At 46.9% G+C, this 18,701-nt stretch overlaps 1 protein-coding gene across 2 annotated transcripts; it reads left to right on the forward strand.

Annotated features, from left to right (window-relative positions):
- Positions 1-1,154: 1,154 nt before the first annotated feature.
- TCF21 (transcription factor 21) lies at positions 1,155-4,379 on the forward strand. 2 transcript variants are annotated; one of them, XM_030316383.1, is made up of 2 exons: positions 1,155-2,023; positions 3,793-4,379. In XM_030316383.1, the coding sequence occupies exons 1-2, from the start codon at positions 1,574-1,576 to the stop codon at positions 3,880-3,882; spliced, it is 540 nt and encodes a 179-aa protein (XP_030172243.1). In that variant the 5' UTR covers positions 1,155-1,573; the 3' UTR covers positions 3,883-4,379. The 2 variants fall into 2 exon arrangements, with proteins under 2 accessions (XP_030172243.1, XP_030172244.1); XM_030316384.1 differs by lacking the exon at positions 3,793-4,379 and adding an exon at positions 3,102-3,163.
- The last annotated feature ends 14,322 nt before the right edge of the window (positions 4,380-18,701 follow it).

Genomic DNA, 18,701 nt, shown 5'->3' on the forward strand with positions numbered 1-18,701 from the left:
TGAGCCCCGGATTAGAGATATGATATCTTAATGTAGGAGAGGGGTGCAGACTCCCAGCCAAAACCTCAGAAGCTGCTCTTACACTCTGCTCCAGCCTCTGTCTTCGCTGCCTAACTGCAAGGAAAAAGAAAACCTGGAGAAGAGTCAGTAAGAGAGATCCGCGCACTCACTCCATCTCTCCAATTTTGTGGATTGTATTCAACCTCTTGGCTTTCGGGTTCCCTTTACTTTTTTCTACTCACTCTCCAGATTTTCTTATTCTCCAGGAAAGATGATCCATGCTGGGATTAGAGATAGGAAAACAAACAAACAAACAAACAAACAAACAAAAAACACCTTTCCCGAAGGGATAATACTGCTTAGTGTTTTGCCATATCAGCTTCATATGGGGAACCCCGATAGCAAAGAAGACAGAGGTAAGGAAGACGCAAAGGCAGCAGGATTGGGAGGGCGAGGGCAAGTCCCAGGCCAGGTAATATCTGAGAGCAGCTGAGAGAGTCTTAAGACATTATTAAATGTATCTCTAGAAAGAAATGTAGGGGACAGTTTTAATTCCGTCAAGAAAAGATGATCAATTAGCAAAATACTTTCCACACACTCATATTACTCTATCTCATGCCCACGAAGCTGTGTGTGTTGCACATGGGCGTGCGATGGTCTAGTATGTTTGGGTACACACAGGCAGCTCCTTGATCTCTTTAAAGTGGCCGGGTGCGGACGGATGCTTTGGTGCTTTCTCTGCACCCATCCTAAAGATTCTGTGAAGCACTTGTTTCCTTCATTTACCCCGGTGAAGGTGGGACGATAGCTCTGTAAAGCCACAAGGGCATTCCGGGGTGCTGGCGGGAGGGAGTCGACCCCTGCCTGGATTTTAATTGGTGTTTTAATTGGGGGAGGGAAGGAGGGACGACAGGGGGATGCTTGTGAGATTTGCGGTCGGTCCGAAGGCCTAGAAAGGGCAAAAGGAGCTGATCATTTCCCCTAAGTCCTGGGTAACAGCCGGCTAGGACCTCTGAAGAAGGAAAGCAGGCCGGAGGAGACGGCCCAGGAGAGGGGCTGTGGGTGGGGCACGCTCCTCCTCGGCTCTAGCGGAAGAAGGTGACCCGCATTCGCGTGTGGCCCTTGAGTCGATTCACACTGCGAGTTGGAAACGGGGATCCGTGCGCAGGAGTTTCCCTCCGGTGGTGAAAGGGGTCGAAGAGTCCGCCGGGGCCTAGCAGGCCCCTCCCCTGGGCTACAAGGACCCGCCTCTCTATTCCCCAGATAAATTCCTAGTGTCCACCAAATTCCTCAGCGCTCTCTCACACTCCTCTGCGGCCAGGACTCCGGGGGTGGGGACACAGAGCCGGGTTCCTCCCCGCAGAAGCCCTCTCGGTTCCTTCTCACAGCTCTGCGAAGGGGAAAAGGAGTGTAAGACTCAACCAGCCCCCCGACTCCCGCTCCCAGCACGAGGTGGCCGCTCCGCCCTCCACCCCCGGGGGCCCACTGGTTCGGGGCTCGCGCTCGCTCGCTCTCTGTCCCTCTCTCTCTCTCTCTCTCTCTCTCTCTCTCTCTCTGATCCTCTCCCCCAAACATGTCCACCGGCTCCCTCAGCGATGTGGAGGACCTCCAAGAGGTGGAGATGCTGGACTGCGACGGGCTGAAAATGGACTCGGGCAAGGAGTTTGTGACTTCCAACGAGAGCACCGAGGAGAGCTCCAACTGCGAGGCGGGGTCGCCCCAGAAGGGCCGCGGAGGCCTGGGCAAGAGGAGGAAGGCGCCCACCAAGAAGAGCCCCTTGGGCGGCGTCAGCCAGGAGGGGAAGCAGGTCCAACGCAACGCGGCCAACGCGCGCGAGAGGGCCCGGATGCGGGTGCTGAGCAAGGCCTTCTCCAGGCTCAAGACCACCTTGCCCTGGGTGCCCCCGGACACCAAGCTCTCCAAGCTGGACACGCTCAGGCTGGCATCCAGCTACATCGCGCACTTGAGGCAGATCCTGGCGAACGACAAGTACGAGAACGGTTACATTCACCCGGTCAACCTGGTAAGTCCGCGGGGGCCGGCGAGGCGGGCCGGGCGTCCCCGCCCAGCGCGCCCGCGGCGCGGTGAGCGCGCGCGCGCCCCGGCCACCACCAGCCCCGCGCGCCTCTGGGGACCTTTGCGGGCGATCCGCGCTGAGGGCCGCTGGAGCGGGGATGATTTATGCAAGTGCTTAACGTGGCAGCCCAATTAAGATTTTTGCAAGTGTCCTGAGCTGGCAGCGAGGAGGGATCCCCCCGCGCCCGCGCCATCAGGGCTGATGTGGGACAGGGAACCCCGACGAGATGCTGCGCGCCCACAAAGGCATTTTATTCATCTCTTTCTTCTTCTTTTAGCCGACGAGACCTTGATTTTCCCCTCTAATTTTTGTACATAAAAACACCCAGCTCCGCTTCCCTCCCAAGTATATTTAGGACCATTAGATAGTATAGACAAACTCGTGCCCCCATAATTGTCATCTAAGCCCCCAACTGCTTAAATATTCTGCGCTTCTCTTATAAGCACGTTAACATTTTTAAATCCCAGGAATTCTAGTACACATCAGCATAATCCGCAGATTCTCACAAACATCAGTGTCATAAATAATATTCGAATAGGTCACTCTTGCCCAAGATGTAAAAACGTGTTACATTTTATCTTAAAAAGTAATGACCTTTCAGTCTGTCTTAAAAAAAAAAAAAAAGGAATGCTCATTGAGGCTAAATTTTTCTCAAATGCATGTTGCCATGCAAGAAGCATGGTTTAACTCCTTTTTTGATTTGACTTCATTTTAAAACTTGCAGGCTCTAAAGAAAAACAACCACAACTTACTAGCACCTTTGTTTATATATGATAAGAAGGAGAGGTTTTCCTCTTGAAAGCCGCCTTATCGGCCAGCACTAGCGGGAGAGGTTTGAAGCTTTGAATCCTCTTCTCACTGAATTGGTTTCAGGAATTGGGGGGAGGGGATGCGGAAGCACACTTTACCCTGGTAAATATTTTTCCCCTCTGATCACAGTTTTATTTTATTTCTTTCGAATAAGGTGAGTAGATAGCTTTCTTAAAATCTGGAACCAAAATGAAAGTACTTACCTCATTTACAGTTGCTGCTGCGTTCATCTCTGAACAGGAAACTTGAGTGAGCTGTGTTATAGAACGCCTGGGAGAAGAGAAAAGGCAGTGCTCGCTCAGCCCAGTAGGAAGATGATGTTAAATAAAATAGGCGCGTATATTCTTTTATTAGCATTTTTTTTGTTCCCTTAAGAACCAGTGGTTCGTTTAGAAACTGTGGTCAAAGCCCGCGTGTGTGAGGGAGGAAATGAAAGTTGGCAGGAGAAAAATAGATGGGGGTGAAAGCCAGAGGGCCGGGAAACCTGACCGCGGCCTCGGAAGAGGCCTCCGAAAGCCGCTTCGCCTCGAACCCGGTATCCACTTGCCACGAGGTCCTACTTGGCTGCCCAGCTCAGGCTGACCGTGGCCTCGGCCTCCGGGCTGGGCCACGGCCCCAGCCACTTTGGGCTTTCCAAGGGCCCCTCTCTTGGGGTTCCCTTACAACCTAGGATGAACCTCTTTGCTCCAACACCCCGAGCAGCGACTTGGCGCCAACACTGCTCTTTCTTTATCCAGCCACCGGGCGCACTAGAACCCTGAGTAAATTGCAGAGATAACGGGTTTTTACAACTCACCGCCTGCCCCCATCTCGCCCTCTCCTCTCTGGTCGCAGGCTCTGAGCCCACCCCATCCCCCCACCCCCTCCGTTGCCACTTACCTCCAACGCCCTCTTCTTTCCTGCAGACGTGGCCCTTTATGGTGGCCGGGAAACCCGAGAGTGACCTGAAAGAAGTGGTGACCGCGAGCCGCTTATGTGGAACCACAGCATCCTGACCTTGGAGGTGCGAGTCTGGGAAAGGCGCGCTCCCGGGGGGAGCGGGCCCGAGTCTGGGAAAGGCGCGCTCCCGGGGGGAGCGGGCCCCGGGAAGGCGACCCCTGCCCTCCCTGCTCTCTGTCTCTGCTTCCCCCTCGCGACGCTCCTCTCCCTGCCCCCTCCCCCCCCCCACCTCGAGAACACTTACAACGACGAGGAGATTCGTTTCCAAACCAGAGGAGATCAATTGTACTTACAAAGATTCCCATCTATTTAACTTTATTAACTTCTACCGTGAATGACTCTGCGAGCCTTGCTGGTCCAAGTGCCATACGTAATTATAAATATATAAATAGATAATAAGAGCATATCGACGTGTATCTTTTGTACAATATGTTGTAAATTGTAGATCATAGAATAGCTGACTTTGACAGTCACATTTATAAAGTAATTCACGTAAAGATATATATTTTTTTCAAACAGGTTTTGCTACTTTCAAAAATAAATCTTTCTTTATATTGCTAAAAAGCCCTGACATTAGTGTGATTTCTTTGGAAAAAAAAATTATTTGTAACAGAAGAGCTGGGGACTATGGGGAAGCTTGTCAATAAAAGCGGTTCTTTTGAACCTCAAGCCAAAGTTCTAGAGAGGGGAAAAGATTCAGTTTCCACTGTCAAGGTGCAGATCTCATTTTGCACTGAAACGTCCAAAAGAAACTATAGTCTCAGGTTGGCAGGTTACTTTGAAGACAATTATAAATAATGTAATCGTGAACCTAAACGGGCAGTGTTGAAGTTACCAACAGTGACACGATTCGAGGGAAAAGCACACCAGAAAAGGAAAATCCGCTTTTCGTGTATTCGCAGTGTAATTCATGACACGGGCACTCAGGTAAATTTCACGTTTTTCAACTGTGTAGCCGCAGACAGGAGCCCGAACAACCCACAGCGCCAGAATGGGAGGAAGTAATGCGAGTCACGAGAAGTGTAAATTCCGTAACCTTGAGGATGTGTGTTAACATCTAGAGAGTGCTGCAACGTACATTATCGATTTCTTCTTAGTAATTAATGAGTTACTTCCAACACCAATCGTGCCTGCCTCTCGGTTACTGTTACGGGTAGTCCGCGCCTTCAGCTCCCCGCCACGACTTCCGGAAGACTGGGTTTTAATTTAAACATCGTCCAGGCTACGGAACAGCTCGTCGGGGAAGATTAAGTAGAGATAAACAGAGAGGCGAGGCCGAGGAGCCTGGAACCGGGTTCACTCGCTGCCCCAGCGCAGCCCGCAGCGGCCGATGAGCCAGATGCCCCCGGGCTGTTTAATGTTCGGGGTTATGACCGCAGTGTTTACAAGACGTCTTCGGTTATTTATACTGTTATTCCTCGCAGAGGGCCTTGAAACTTCCGCTTCATTTGCTCTTTCTTTTCGATTTCTTTCCCCTCTTTTTCTCGGCTCTGTTTGGTACCTGGAGTAAGAGCTCCCGTTCCACCTCCTGCACCTCCGACCAACCTCAGGGCTGCTTGGTGGGTGGCACCCTCAGCCTGGCCTTTTGGGAAGAAGCCGGCGAAGCTCGCCCAACAGGTGAACCGCTGTGCCTGGTGGTTCTGGGCCGGTGATGGCATTACCAAGCGCAATTCTCCATTCTCCAAGGGCCGGGAACGTGGCTGACTTCTAATCTGCGTTCCTGTCCCTGTCATTTGCACGTCGGAGGACGTCTCTGGACGTCTGGCTTTTCTACCACTCCCCCAGCCCCCACTTGACCTTTAGGAGCGCATTTCAAGCTCTGGCCACCTCCACCTTCCCCAAACTCCCGCCTTCTGTTCCGTCAGGTCACTTCTACTAGAGGACCAGTGCCCTCCCCTCCATGATTCTGAATCCAAGTCAGAGATGATGAGTCCCAACTGTTTGCATTTCACGTTCAGCAAAATTTCCAAACTTGCTCACAGTTCTGAGCACTTGAGTCAGGTGGTCCATAGAGAAGAAACTTCTGCTTGCTCATTCTGTGGACCCCAAACTGCAAGAGGATTTTTTTTTTTTTAAGTCCGATGCCTCCTTCCTATGATTTGAAGCCTTTGCTTTCAGCTTGAGGATGAGGCTATGAATAGGGAACATATGAGTTAAGCCCTAGTTATGCCTCTGGCTTTTCACTGAAAGCACTCGGATCCTCAGTTTTCTCATCTCTGAAAATGGGGATAAATGTTAACATAATCATACTCATACTTTTCCTCTTTTGCCTTGCACAGCCTTAATAAGACCCAGAGGAGATTATATTTGTGTAATTGCTTTATAAAGGGAAAGATCTGTGCAAATATCAGTGATTTTCACTAAGTGGCCAGAAATGAGCTGTCCATGCCTGACCCGACCTGAAAGTGTCTCAGCCAGGAAGCCCGAAGGGTATGTGTTTATAACACATAGGTGATGCTCTTTTTATTGCTGGAACAAAACGCCTTCCTCCTTTGATGCAACGCTGAAGGTTACAATTTTTCTTTCTGCCCCCCACGTACCTTTACCCTTCCCCAATGTTCTCCAGATTTGTCGACAGCTTTCTCCCGATGTGACTATTTCCTAAAATTCTAGAACCCAGATTTCAAAGATCAAAGACAGGGCTGAGATCAGCAAATAGGAAGGCTACAGGAAGATCTGCCCACAAGGGCCTCAGCCAGGAGGCAGGGTTGTACTTGGGATCCCATGGTTGTGCATCCAAGGGAGTAGGCAACACTGTGGGGATGACTGGGTTATGGCTCCCGCTTGCCCCAGGAACATAGCAATGTGACCGCCCCAAACATCTTCGTATACACATCCACAGTCTAAATGATTCCTCCCCATTGGCCCTTCTCTTCGGCCAGCCAGCCAGACCCCCCGCACTCTCACACCCACCACGCCCAACTTTCCAGCATCTGTTGTCCTCCTGGTAACAGTCAGCCTACCTGTGTCCAGTCTAGGTACCTGGTGTCCCTTGATTTGAAAAGGAGGCAAGTGGCACCTAGAGAAGGAATGGGGGACCTCCTTTGCTGCTTGCCAGAGGGGCGTGAGGGGTGGAGCGTGTCCTGTCTGTGACCTCTTAGTTATGAAAACTATCTTAGAAGGTGTTTTCATAAGAAGGTGTTTCAGAAGAACAACCAAAACAGGTTGTAGAAACCTGGAAGATAAACGTGTCTTCGCGTGCTCAGGAGGAGACAGATATTAACACTGGACTGTAGCTGGGGAAGTCCCCCTTCTCTCTCTCTCTCTCTCTCTCTCTCCCTCATTCTGATTGCTTTATGACTTTTTACGAGCAACTCACTGTGCTTCTATCAGGTGTTTCTCTACTGTGAAATCAGAGACTTCTTTCTAAAAAGAGAAGTGGTAAACAAGACCTGGGAACGCTGGTTATACCGCTGGTTAGTGGGAAATACTACCCAAGGAGACTTCTAAGCCGGTGGTTGTTTCAGGGTGTGCCATCCAGAATTACCTGGATGGCTGGCGGAAGTAGATTGTCGGGTTACAACACACACACCCCAGTTCTGGATTCAAAAAGCCTGGGATGGGGCCCCAGCGTTTCTATGTCTCACAATTTCCCAGGGGACGTTGATGCTGCTGGCCCAGGAACCGCACGTTGAGAATCACTGTTTGGGGATCTGTCGCAAGGAAACCAAAGAAGCGAATGCAGAGACAAAGAAAATATTTGGGAAATTTTTTCTCAAGGGGTTGCACGTTCTGGGGTCCGGCTTCGTGTCCTTTTCTGTTCCCTCCACGGGGCATGCAGTGTCTGCCTAATGCTTAAATGCCAGCGGGGAAATCAACCCACTCGTCCCAAGAGATGTGTGGCTGGCCCCCCTGTATCCACGTTTGGGCGCACATCTTGTGCTCTCCAGACAGATTTCGGTCGTCAGTCTACGAGTTACAGACCTGGATGGATTAAGGTCCTGCTGCTGTTGGCTCCTTTGCGACCCCTAAGGGGGAGAGAAATATGGGCACCCGGCATCCACGCCCCCTGCGACTCCCCGGTTGCGCAGAAGGTCCAGCGAAGATTTCCCTTTCACTCCAGTGGTAGGAGGAGGATTGGCTCCGGGATGGGGCCCTGGGCGTCGGGCGGGCTCGTGGGAAGTCCGCCGGAGTTGGGACGCAGGGGCGCCGGAGGGGTGGTGAGCGCCGGGTGTGGCTCGCAGGCTGGGCGGGGCCCCGAGCCCAGAGGACTAGTGGGGAAAGGCGGGTTTTCCTCCGCGGCTTTTCCACCCCCCCCCCCCCCCCCAGAGCTGATGGAAGAAGGCAGGAGGAGAAGGAAGGGCGCTCCGAGCGCCGAGCTGCAGCCTACACGGCCTTTTCCGGGCGCCGCCTCCGCAACAGCGGGGTACGTGTTCGGACCGCCCCGCGCGGAGGCGCCACCCGGGGAGGATTCTCGGGTTAGGACCCGGCACAGCCACCGAGGGGAGGCGCCCGCCCCACGCCGTCGGCGAGCCGAGCTTCCTTTCCTGGCTCTGCATCCTTCCCTCCAGATGCTGGCTGTGCCCCTGCAAGCTCGCGAGCTGCGAGCTGCCAGCTGCATCGAGAGCTCCTCTGGTCCCGCTGGGCTGCACGCGCCTTTGATCTTCAGATCCGGGCGGGCTCCGCGGGGGCCCCCCTCCTCCCCGGTCACGGTCACGGAAGGATTACCCACCCCCGGGACAGGGCTTAAAATCCCCTCCCCAGGGCAGAGGGAGAAGAAAGGAGTGAAAAGGTGGAGAGAACTGCCGTTTAGAACACAGTAGAGAGCCGACTTCTCCGAGGAACAACTTCATTCTTGTCCCCCAGCACCCAGCGTGGCGGTGCCCCACTCCTCCAGAAATGTGGAATCAAGAGGGAATCATTGACTGTCCGAGGCTCTGGTGAAGGAAGCTGGGGCAAAGAAACTGACAGCAGGGCTGTTGCTGTGCTCGAATTGAAACTTTACTCTTACCATGAAGCCTCGGTACATATTTGATAGAAGCATAGACAAGCAGACATGATGGGACTAGGTGGCGTCACCCCCCCCCCCACCCCGACGCTCAGATGAAATCTGTTCTTTTTTTCCCTTCCCAGTAGAAGATGACATTATTGGTTTTGAATTTATATGGCCCTTGGGACAGAAGCATTAGCTTAAAAGGAGCTTTGAGTAGCAAAATAATATGAGACACCTTATAAGAATAAAATGATCCCAGGACCTTATTTTAAAATTAATCCAGTTGGTGATATTAATCCAGTTGAATTAATCCAGTTGAATTAATCCAGTTATCCAGTTGGTGATAAGGAAGTAGTTGGTTGCCTTTTAAGGATGCAGTTAGATCTTCATCTAGTGAATGGTATAGTGGAAAGAGCTTTTGATTAAGTCCTTGAACAGGAGACTTGACCATTTAGACCTTGGTTCTTCCATCTATACAATGAGTATAATAATGACTCCTTTGATAACATAATGTCTAGTGCATGTTAGACACTAATTAATATTTATTGTTCTCCTCTCTTCTCCCCTTCTTCTGGACCTTAAGTTATAAAAGTGCCTCAACGAATGATACGCATTTACCCTAAACGGTTATCTAGCCAGTGGTAAACAATATTAAATTCTTGTGATGATCTAATCACCTCGGGTTATCTTGAATGTGATTAAGACAGGTTACATTCAAGTGTTGTCTTTTTTCAGTGAGACCTCACCACCTTAGGTGGAGTGGAAGCTACTCGAAATTCTGTATTTTTCAGCCTTTATCACTTTATCAATAGCAGGTAATTCTTATTTTGTTTCATTTCTCTGTTTATGTATCAAGTTGTGTGTATCTTCTCTAGCTCTATGAGAACAAGGGCGATGTGAGGCTCGTTCGCCTTGGTTTTCCCAGTACCTAGCTAGCACAGGGACAGGCACATGGCAAGTGCTTGAAGAAGAATGAATGCAAAAAGCTTAATAAGTTTCTTAGAGATGTCTCTGTGTGGTAAGTTCATGTTGCATTGCTGTAACCACAGGCTGGTTGACATATATTGTCTAATCTTAATTTTAGAATCTGGTGATGAACACTTACTCTGTAATAATTTAAAGTCATCACCAATTCCATCAAAAGGGAATTACCCTGACACATTGGTCCTCATCATATTAGAAATCTTTTTTTTTTTTTTTTTTTTTTTTAGCACTGAAACCCAGGAAAGGTCTATATTAAGTATTGTGTCTTTCAGAACATTGTGGGTCTCCCTTCAACATCCTTACCATCACTGGGGAGTGGTCACCTCTACATTGTTCTGCTTGGTTCCTGGGGTCTTTGACTAATCAATTTCATTAGAATTCCTTTTTCGTCTGCATTTTATGTGAATACCACCACCTTCTGCTGCCCCCTAATCTCTTTCTTTCAGGCATCTGTCACCCACTCAATAGCTCCTTCCTCCACCATTTTTTTTTTCTTAACAAGCTTTCTTTTTCTCCCCACCAAGGACTAAAAAGAAACCCAACACATCTCTAAACCCAGGGGAATTTTTCAAACCAGCAGGGGTCATTTGGTTACAAGGAATAAAAATCCCTTCAAACTCGCTCAAATAAAAAGGGGAATGAGGCATTGTAAAGATAGTCCGAGGAATTTGGCTGACATCTCCAGGCAGAGAATAAACAGTAGGGAAAATCTACTGGGAAACTGAAAGTTTGGAGCGAAACACCCTCTCTCTCTCTCTGAGACCTGAACTCTGCTTCTTCCACCAGTCCTCTGCATTTTCTCCTCTGATTTTTTGTGATGAGTCACTTCCTACTCCTCCTGAACTTTTTTTTCTTTTTCTTTTTTACATTTTAGAGAGAGAGAGAACAGACAAGCAGGGGAGAGGGGCAGAGGGGCAGAGAGAGACAGAATCTAAAGCAGCCTCCATGCTCGGTCCGATACGGGGTTCAATCCCATAACCCTGGGATCGTGACCTGAGCCAAAATCAAGAGTTGGAGGCTCAACTGACTGAGCCACCCAGGCGCCTCTCCTGAACTTGCTATTTGATATGCGGTTGGTGGGTTAGGTTGCTGACCATGGCCCCAGTTCCACACATACAGTTACAGCTCCACTTTCCAAAATTTCAACCTCCGCATGTCTTAATTTGAATTCTCAAGATAGGGACTTGTTCTAAGAAGCTCTGAATAAACTCTCCAAATCAGTTGTATGCCTCTTGCCCTGTCAACTTTGGTTGGCTGGAGATGGATGGACAGGTTGGTTACTGACCAAGGCAGATTTTATGAAATGGAGGCTTTAGGTGAGACAAGAATCCCAAATCTGCTTGCTGTAAATGTAACCTAAGGCAATTAAGGCTGGGGTGTCTGCATTTGGGCCACCTGGTTTTATTCTGCTACACCAACGGTGAGCAGCATGTGATGGGGAAAAGGTCAGGTTCGCAGGTCTTATTGTGTCTACGTTGTGGGAATGAGTGGGGATAACGACAGCAATAAAACATATATTCATAGAACCCACATGATCTGCTTCATGGAATAGAAAAATCTTATTGAAAAAATCAACACCACTCTTGAGCCAATAAAATGCTATTATTGAGCATATTTAGAAATATGCTATTCAGCATAGATTCAGCCTTCTTAATATTTTTCATCCATTTGCATTACACAGAGCAGATTCATATGCACTATCGTATTTTATCTTCAAAACAACCCTAACCAGGAGGTATTATTCTCCCTTTTCATGTAGGACACCTGAAACTCAGAGAAGGGCGGTAAATCACCAGAAGTTATATCGTGGATAAGCAGCAGAAAGGTTAGCATAGAATTATTGTATTTAAACTGAAATGTGCTTCTGCCTTGAGCGTAGGAGAAGCTCCAAAAGAAATTAAGGATGGCTGGCTGTAGCCCTGAAAAAGAAGTACCTCCAATGAAATCATTACACGATGCTTTTGTTTTCAATTCAAACGTTTGTCTCACACTTATTTAAAGATCTGTTTTAGACTTATTAGTAAGTATATTTCTATCCTATGTCACTACTACAAAAAAGGGAATTATAAGCAAAATAAGTTCATTAAAATACTCCAAAAGCTATGTTTTGCATTCGAAGTCTGATTTATTCTAAAATATTTATTCACGCTGCCATTAAAATCTGATGACTTTTGGGGCGCCTGGGTGGCGCAGTCGGTTAAGCGTCCGACTTCAGCCAGGTCACCATCTCGTGGTCCGTGAGTTTGAGCCCCGAGTCAGGCTCTGGGCTGATGGCTCAGAGCCTGGAGCCTGTTTCCGATTCTGTGTCTCCCTCTCTCTCTGCCCCTCCCCCGTTCATGCTCTGTCTCTCTCTGTCCCAAAAATAAATAAACGTTGAAAAAATAAATAAATAAAATCTGATGACTTTCTACCATTATGTATTATTTAGTCTTTGTCATATAATAAACCATGCCATTACATGATGTATTATGTCGTATAATAAACCATGCCAGATCTTAATGGCTTAACACAGTAAGCATTTATTGTCACTCAGAATCTGCAGGTCACACTGCAGTTCTGCTGGTGTGAGCAGGGCCCCGCTGTTCTCAACTGGCTCATTTATCTGTGGTTGAATAGCAGTTTGTCTGAGAGCTAGCTGGTCCAGGATGGCCTCACTCACATGTCTGGTAGCTGGCTGGCTATTTCATTGGCTGGAGTGATAAGAGCGACTGAGTCACATGTTTCTCATCACCCAGTAGGCCAGTCTGTACTTGCTCTCATGGTGACTTGGGAAGGAACAGAAGCAATGCCTCTTGGACCTAGATAGCATCACTTCAGCTGTGTTTTATTGGCAAATGCCAGTCACAGGGCATCTTGGAGTCACAGGATGGGGAAATAGATTCTATCTCTTGATAGAATTACCATCTCTCGACGGGAGAAGCTGCAAAGTCACATTGCCTAGAGCATGGGTAAGCAAAGGGTGGAGATTTGGGACCATTTTTATAATCAATCTGTCATATTGAAGTTTTCCTACAACGTCTTCATTTTCAGAGTCTAGTCCTTCTGAATCACTTCGCACTTTGAATTGCCAATATCTAGGGGCACCTAGGTGGCTCAGTCACTTGAGCGTCCGACTTCGGCTCAGGTCATGATCTCGCAGTTCGTGAGTTCAAGCCCCGCGTCAGGCTCTGTGCTGACAGCTTGGAGCCTGGAGCCTGCTTCGGATTCTGAGTCTCCCTCTCTCTCTGCCCCTTCCCGCTCATGCTCTGTCTCTCTCTGTCTCTCAAAAATGAATAAACATTAAAATTTTTTTGAATTGCCAATATCTAGTGATTTACCACCCAGTTTTGTTCTCTGAGCTATTAAGAACATTTCTTAGAAGAATTCTCTGTTGTCACTGAGATTCTCTTCCCAGCCACTGATACACCAGTTCTGCAAGTTTCATGCTCACTCTTTTCTGATTTTGTCAGAAGAAAACATAAAGAAAATGTCATCATAAATGAGTCATGTCAACCTTTCTTTTACTTATTCTTAGAAATTTGGGGGTTCTTCTGACTCTAGTTATATTCTTTGGTATGCGTAGTGGGCTGAATGGTGGTCCCAAAGATCTCAGATCCTAATCCTTGAAAACTGTAAATGTTACCTTATTTGGAAAAGGGGTCTTTGCAGATGTATTAAGAATGTTGAGATTGAGGGGCGCCTGGGTGGCTCAGTCGGTTGGGCGTCCGACTTCAGCCAGGTCACGATCTCGCGGTCCGTGAGTTCGAGCCCCGCGTCAGGCTCTGGGCTGATGGCTCAGAGCCTGGAGCCTGTTTCCGATTCTGTGTCTCCCTCTCTCTCTGACCCTCCCCCGTTCATGCTCTGTCTCTCTCTGTCTCAAAAATAAATAAACGTTAAAAATTTAATAAAAAAAAAAAGAATGTTGAGATTGAGAGATTATCCTTGATTATTTATGTGGGCCCTAAATGCCATTATTAGTGTCCTTTTAAGAGAATTGGAGGGAGAGATTTGATACACAGAAGAAGAAAAGGTGATATGAAGACAGAGGTAGAGATTAGAGTGATGTAGCCACCAGAGGCTGGAAGAAGCAACAGCCTCCAGAGGGAGCAGGGCCATACCCACACCTTGATTTTGACCCAGTGAAACTGATGTTGAGCTTCTGACCACCAACTAAGAAGGAGTAAGTTTCTGTTGTGCTAAGGCACTAAGTTTGTGGTCATTGTTACAGCAGTCACAACAAATGAATACAGGATGTGAAAGGCAATCCCTTGCACATATCTTAGTAACAAAATGTAACAGGGTCATCTGCTCATGGTTTGCTTCCTTCCTTAAGTTCTGTAAGTCACTTGGATGTTGCTTTGTAGAAAATACAGAATGTGGGCATTTCTCCAATGACAAATGCCTTTGTTCTTACCTGTTACTTTTCTATTTTCATGCTTTCCAGTGTGTAACAAAATAATATTTATTATTTCTTATTTATATAAAAAAACATTTTTTTTCTGATGCTGAACCAGACTTTAATCTTTTTAAGGCATTTTTAATGGTAATTAAACTCAGCAGGGATGATACCAACAATATAGAAAATTCAAACAAAGAAACAAATGTTTTTAATTTTTTTAATGGTTTTTTTTGGGGGGAGGGAGGGGCAGAGAGCAACGGAGACACAGAATCCAAAGCAGGCTCCCGGCTCTGAGCTGTCAGCACAGAGCCCGACGCGGGACTTGAACCATGAACTGTGAGATCATGACCTGAGCCCAAGTCCGATGCTTAACCGACTGAGCCACCCAGGCGCCCCGAAGAGACAAATGTTAAGATGCATCCCCATTTTAGAAATGTAAAACTGTGAAAAAAAAACGTATTTTAGAACGATGGTGCACAGTAGCTCATTGCATTCCATGCACCATCACTAAGTGTCGAGGATCTTGTGTTACACACTGGAAACAGATGTCCCCTTCCTGATCTCCAGCTTGGGTCTTCCTCTTCAGTAGTTGCACAATCTCCTCTCCTCGAGGACCTGGAAGAGCAAGGAAGTCTCGTACTCAAAAGAGCCAACTGTGCCAGTTTCCAGAAGGGTCTCCTACAGGGCCTCCCCTGACCCACTGGAACCACGAGGCTCCAGGCGGCTCAGCCTGTCATTCATGAAGCCAGCTCAACGTGGACTGCTTCTAGCTGCTGCTACTCTGGACTAACATCATTCTCCCAGTAGTGGGTGAATATTTGGGGAAGTGATTTCGAGAGTTCCCTTTCCGAATCCAAGGTGGTGTCCTAGAGGCTTTTATTTTCCTAACGCTAAAATTGGATCTCAGCCCATCTGGAGATGGGCCATCATTGTTACTACACTGATGGAGGAGGCCATTTTGCAAGTAAATACTCTTGATTCGGGGTGCCTGGGTGGCTCAGTCAGTTAAGTGTCCGACTTCAGCTCAGGTCATGATCTTGTGGTCTGTGAGTTCGAGCCCCGCGTGGGGCTCTGTGCTGACAGCTTGGAGCCTGGAGCACCTGCTTTGGATTCTGTGTCTCCCTCTCTCTCTGCCCCTCCCCTGCTCACGCTCTGTCTCTCAAAAAATAAATAAATGTTAAAAAAATAAAAAAAAATACTCTTGATTCAAAGCCAAAAAAAAAAATATCAGAATATGATGAGTGCATTCGAAGAAATTTATCTGTATTGCTGGAAAATCAACACCCAAACTAAGAAGGGTATATCTTCAGAGTCAGCCATGACCCGTGATAGCTGAACTTAACTTTTTATTTCCACCTGCAAAGCCTTCTGCATCATCTAGGGGGCCTTCTCCTCAAACAATTTACAAACCCCCATTTTTTTTGGTCTGTCTTTTCCTTTTCCTTTTTCTTTTGAATCTTATAAATCAACTCACACATTATGTGATACTGAATTCCACTGTCTCTCTCAATATTTATATCAGGTATATTCTAACTTATTAGTATAAAGGTTTTACAAAGTGGTTATTTTCAGGGCGCCTGGGTGGCTCAGTTGGTTGGGTGTCTGACTTTGGCTCAGGTCATTATCTCGTGGTCCGTGAGTTTGAGCCCCACGTCGGGCTCTGTGCTGACAGCTCAGAGCCTGGAGCCTGTTTCAGATTCTGTGTCTCCCTCTCTCTCTGACCTTCCCCCATTCATGCTCTGTCTCTCTCTGCCTCAAAAATGAATAAACGTTAAAAAATTTTTTTTAAAAAACCAAAGTGGTTATTTTCAAAACTTCATAAATGGTCCTGAACTTTGCGGGCTCTGCTACTAAGTTGCTCTGACCCCAAGATAATTGTGTAATCACTCTGTGCCTTGGTTTCTTCACCAGTGGTAAGATTTCTAAAGTTCCTTCCAGCATTAAAAAAAGAGGAAGTCATGACTCTAGAGGAAAAATTTCCTGTGATTTTTGAGCCAGAATGCGGGTATTTTGCCAGATAAAGATCCACCCAGTCTCAACTGTAAGTTATAGAAAATCCCAGAAATTGTTGGCACATGACTCGTTTTGAAGCCTCTACTGGTCCCATCAGAACCGAAAAGGGCATGAGATTTCTTCTACGCATCTCTCTCATTAGAATGATTTCCTTTCCCACAAGTTACATACTGTTTAGAGAACATTCCAAACCAAGTTATATGTTCACATCTATGTAGTTATCATTCTGACCCTGGTCTGAGTCTCATCTCTACCAATGGCTGGATAAGCAAAATGGGGCTAAAAAGACGAAGACGCTCCAAATGTATGGTACTCTCTGAAGTACTGAGCCTACAGAAGCTTTAATTTTTTTTTTTCATATTTTGCTTATCTCATCCACAGTTAAGCTAACCATTCCATGATTTTCAGATAGTTAGAGGATGACTGACTTTCTACTCTTTCACTCTAGGCCTTCATGCCCATCTTGAATCCTGGTCTCCATTTTCCAGAAGTAGAGTTATGAGCCAAGGAGTATGACCCATTTTAGGCTCTTCATACACATTGCCAAAATGCTTCGTATTTTATGCCAGATCAGCAATTTCTAGTTGGCTGCTTGGACTGAATTTTAAAGTTAACATTTTTTTTCTCTTGCCCATGTAGGGAAGTCAGGCCCCTGAGCAGATAAAAAGAGTGATGGGTTGGGATTAGTGAGTTTCTCTCTCCTCCACTAATTCACACCATTACCCCCTTTGGGTCAATGTACAACTTAAAAAATAACAATATTTGTTCTTGGGCAGGCCGAAGGAGAACATGAAAAAATAAAAACACCGAAACTGTGCAGCTGTTGAGGGAAAGCATCAACTGGTTTCCAAACTCTTGTCTTTCCATTCCTTCCCTAAGAACTTTTCCTCCAAATTATATCTTGTATGCCTCACAGGAAAAAGGCATTTACCCCCAAACTAGAAACCCCAAAAACAGATTGTTGCCAAATGAAAACAGCTGTGTTAATTTTTTTTCTGACAATAAAAATAATCTATGATTATTTCAAATCATTCGGAAAGAAAAGATTTACTTCCAGAGAGATCGATAAACATAACAAAATTAGGTTAGTGTTGCATATACAGTTTTTATTCTACTTTTTGCCTCAATATTATAAACTAAGCTTTTGCCACATCACACAAATATGTTTTGGAAACATGATTTTTAAAGAGAGGGCAATATTTCATTTAATGCATAAAGCATAACTTGTTTTCATACATTTAGGTTGTTTCCAATTTCTCTCATGATAAATAGTACTGCATTGACCATCCTTACACATCCTTACATCTTTACTTCTCAGATTATTCCTGAGAATAATGGAAGTGATTTTTTAAATAAATAGTATAAACTTGCTTTGCAGAAAGTCTATACTCATTCAAAATCTCACCAGCAGTGTGTAAGAAAGTACATTATAATGAGCCCTTATGAGCCCTGGATATCATTTTCTATATCTTTGTCAAAAACATCTCATTGTTTTTCTCCAGTCTGCTCTCAGACGAGGTCTGGGTAACTTTATTAATTTACTCATAGGGCTGTTACAGAAGGCAGGGGAAGGATAGAGGGAGAGAGGGGGAAGGACAGAGAGAGAGAAAGGAGTTTCTGTCCCCAGAATTGTTCACGCATTGCTCTGAAAAGCAAGTTATTTCCTTGGTAGCACTTGGGTTGGGGTAGTTGCTGATTTATGTGGTCAGCTGGAATTAGGCACCCCCCCAGAGGTCCCCTCTATGGTCTGGTTACATTCGTTTCATGTTTAACTTTACTGTTATGAAATATTGAGGGACACGTAGAATAGATGCCAGGTAATATCCCTTGTTTTGCACGGAGCTCAGAAGTCCTGCGAGAAATAACTTGAGCTCTGTTTATAATTGGAATGAAAGATGTACAAACCTGATAACCTGTAGGTCTCCAAAGTAATCTGGACTAAAGGGAGAATGGTGAAGGCTGAATGAAAAGTATCACATTGAGTGACAAGGAGGGGAGTGGAGTGAGCCTAACGGTACAGCAAGGTGTGGATATGGAACACGGCTCTTGTTCCAAAGAGAGTAAGAAACTGAGCCCAACTATCCTCCAAACTGATCAATCACTGAGGGCTGAAAGAACAGTATCCCAGGAAAGCAAGTTACTGGGCTGTGACAGTCCCCTTTTTAAGAGTGGGACATCAGAAATAGGAGATTTCCTATCGTTAGTGTGAAAGGAACACCAGGAAACCGCCCAGGGCTTAGCAGAGGAGAGGCAGAAACCCGGGGGAGTTGAGGGTCAGCGGTCCCAAAGCAGCTGATGTTGGTTCCAGCAGAAGAGACTCAGCTGTCGCTGAGCAGGAAGGCGCGAGAAGCTAACACTGGCTCCAGGGAGCCAGAGGACCCCACCCTGATCACCTTGAGACAACCCTCGTGCTGCCACTCCAACCCAGCTCCCGCACCCCCAACTAGTCTTCCAGAGATGCCAACATCACAAATGACCTGTACAGGGTCATACTCCGAGGAATTCCTGAAGCAAAACACCACAGCTTGCTAATCCCAATGAGGCAGCTCAGAGCATTGGCGTGTATG

Source organism: Lynx canadensis, chromosome B2, assembly GCF_007474595.2.
Source record: "Lynx canadensis isolate LIC74 chromosome B2, mLynCan4.pri.v2, whole genome shotgun sequence".
Lineage (NCBI taxonomy): Eukaryota > Metazoa > Chordata > Mammalia > Carnivora > Felidae > Lynx > Lynx canadensis.

Bases quoted from the DNA above. Each gene is read 5' to 3' on its own strand.
- TCF21 (XM_030316383.1), top strand. From the start codon at position 1,574: ATGTCCACCGGCTCCCTCAGCGATGTGGAGGACCTCCAAGAGGTGGAG. The intron at 2,024-3,792 runs GTAAGTCCGCGG...TCTTTCCTGCAG, and splicing joins ACATTCACCCGGTCAACCTG to ACGTGGCCCTTTATGGTGGC.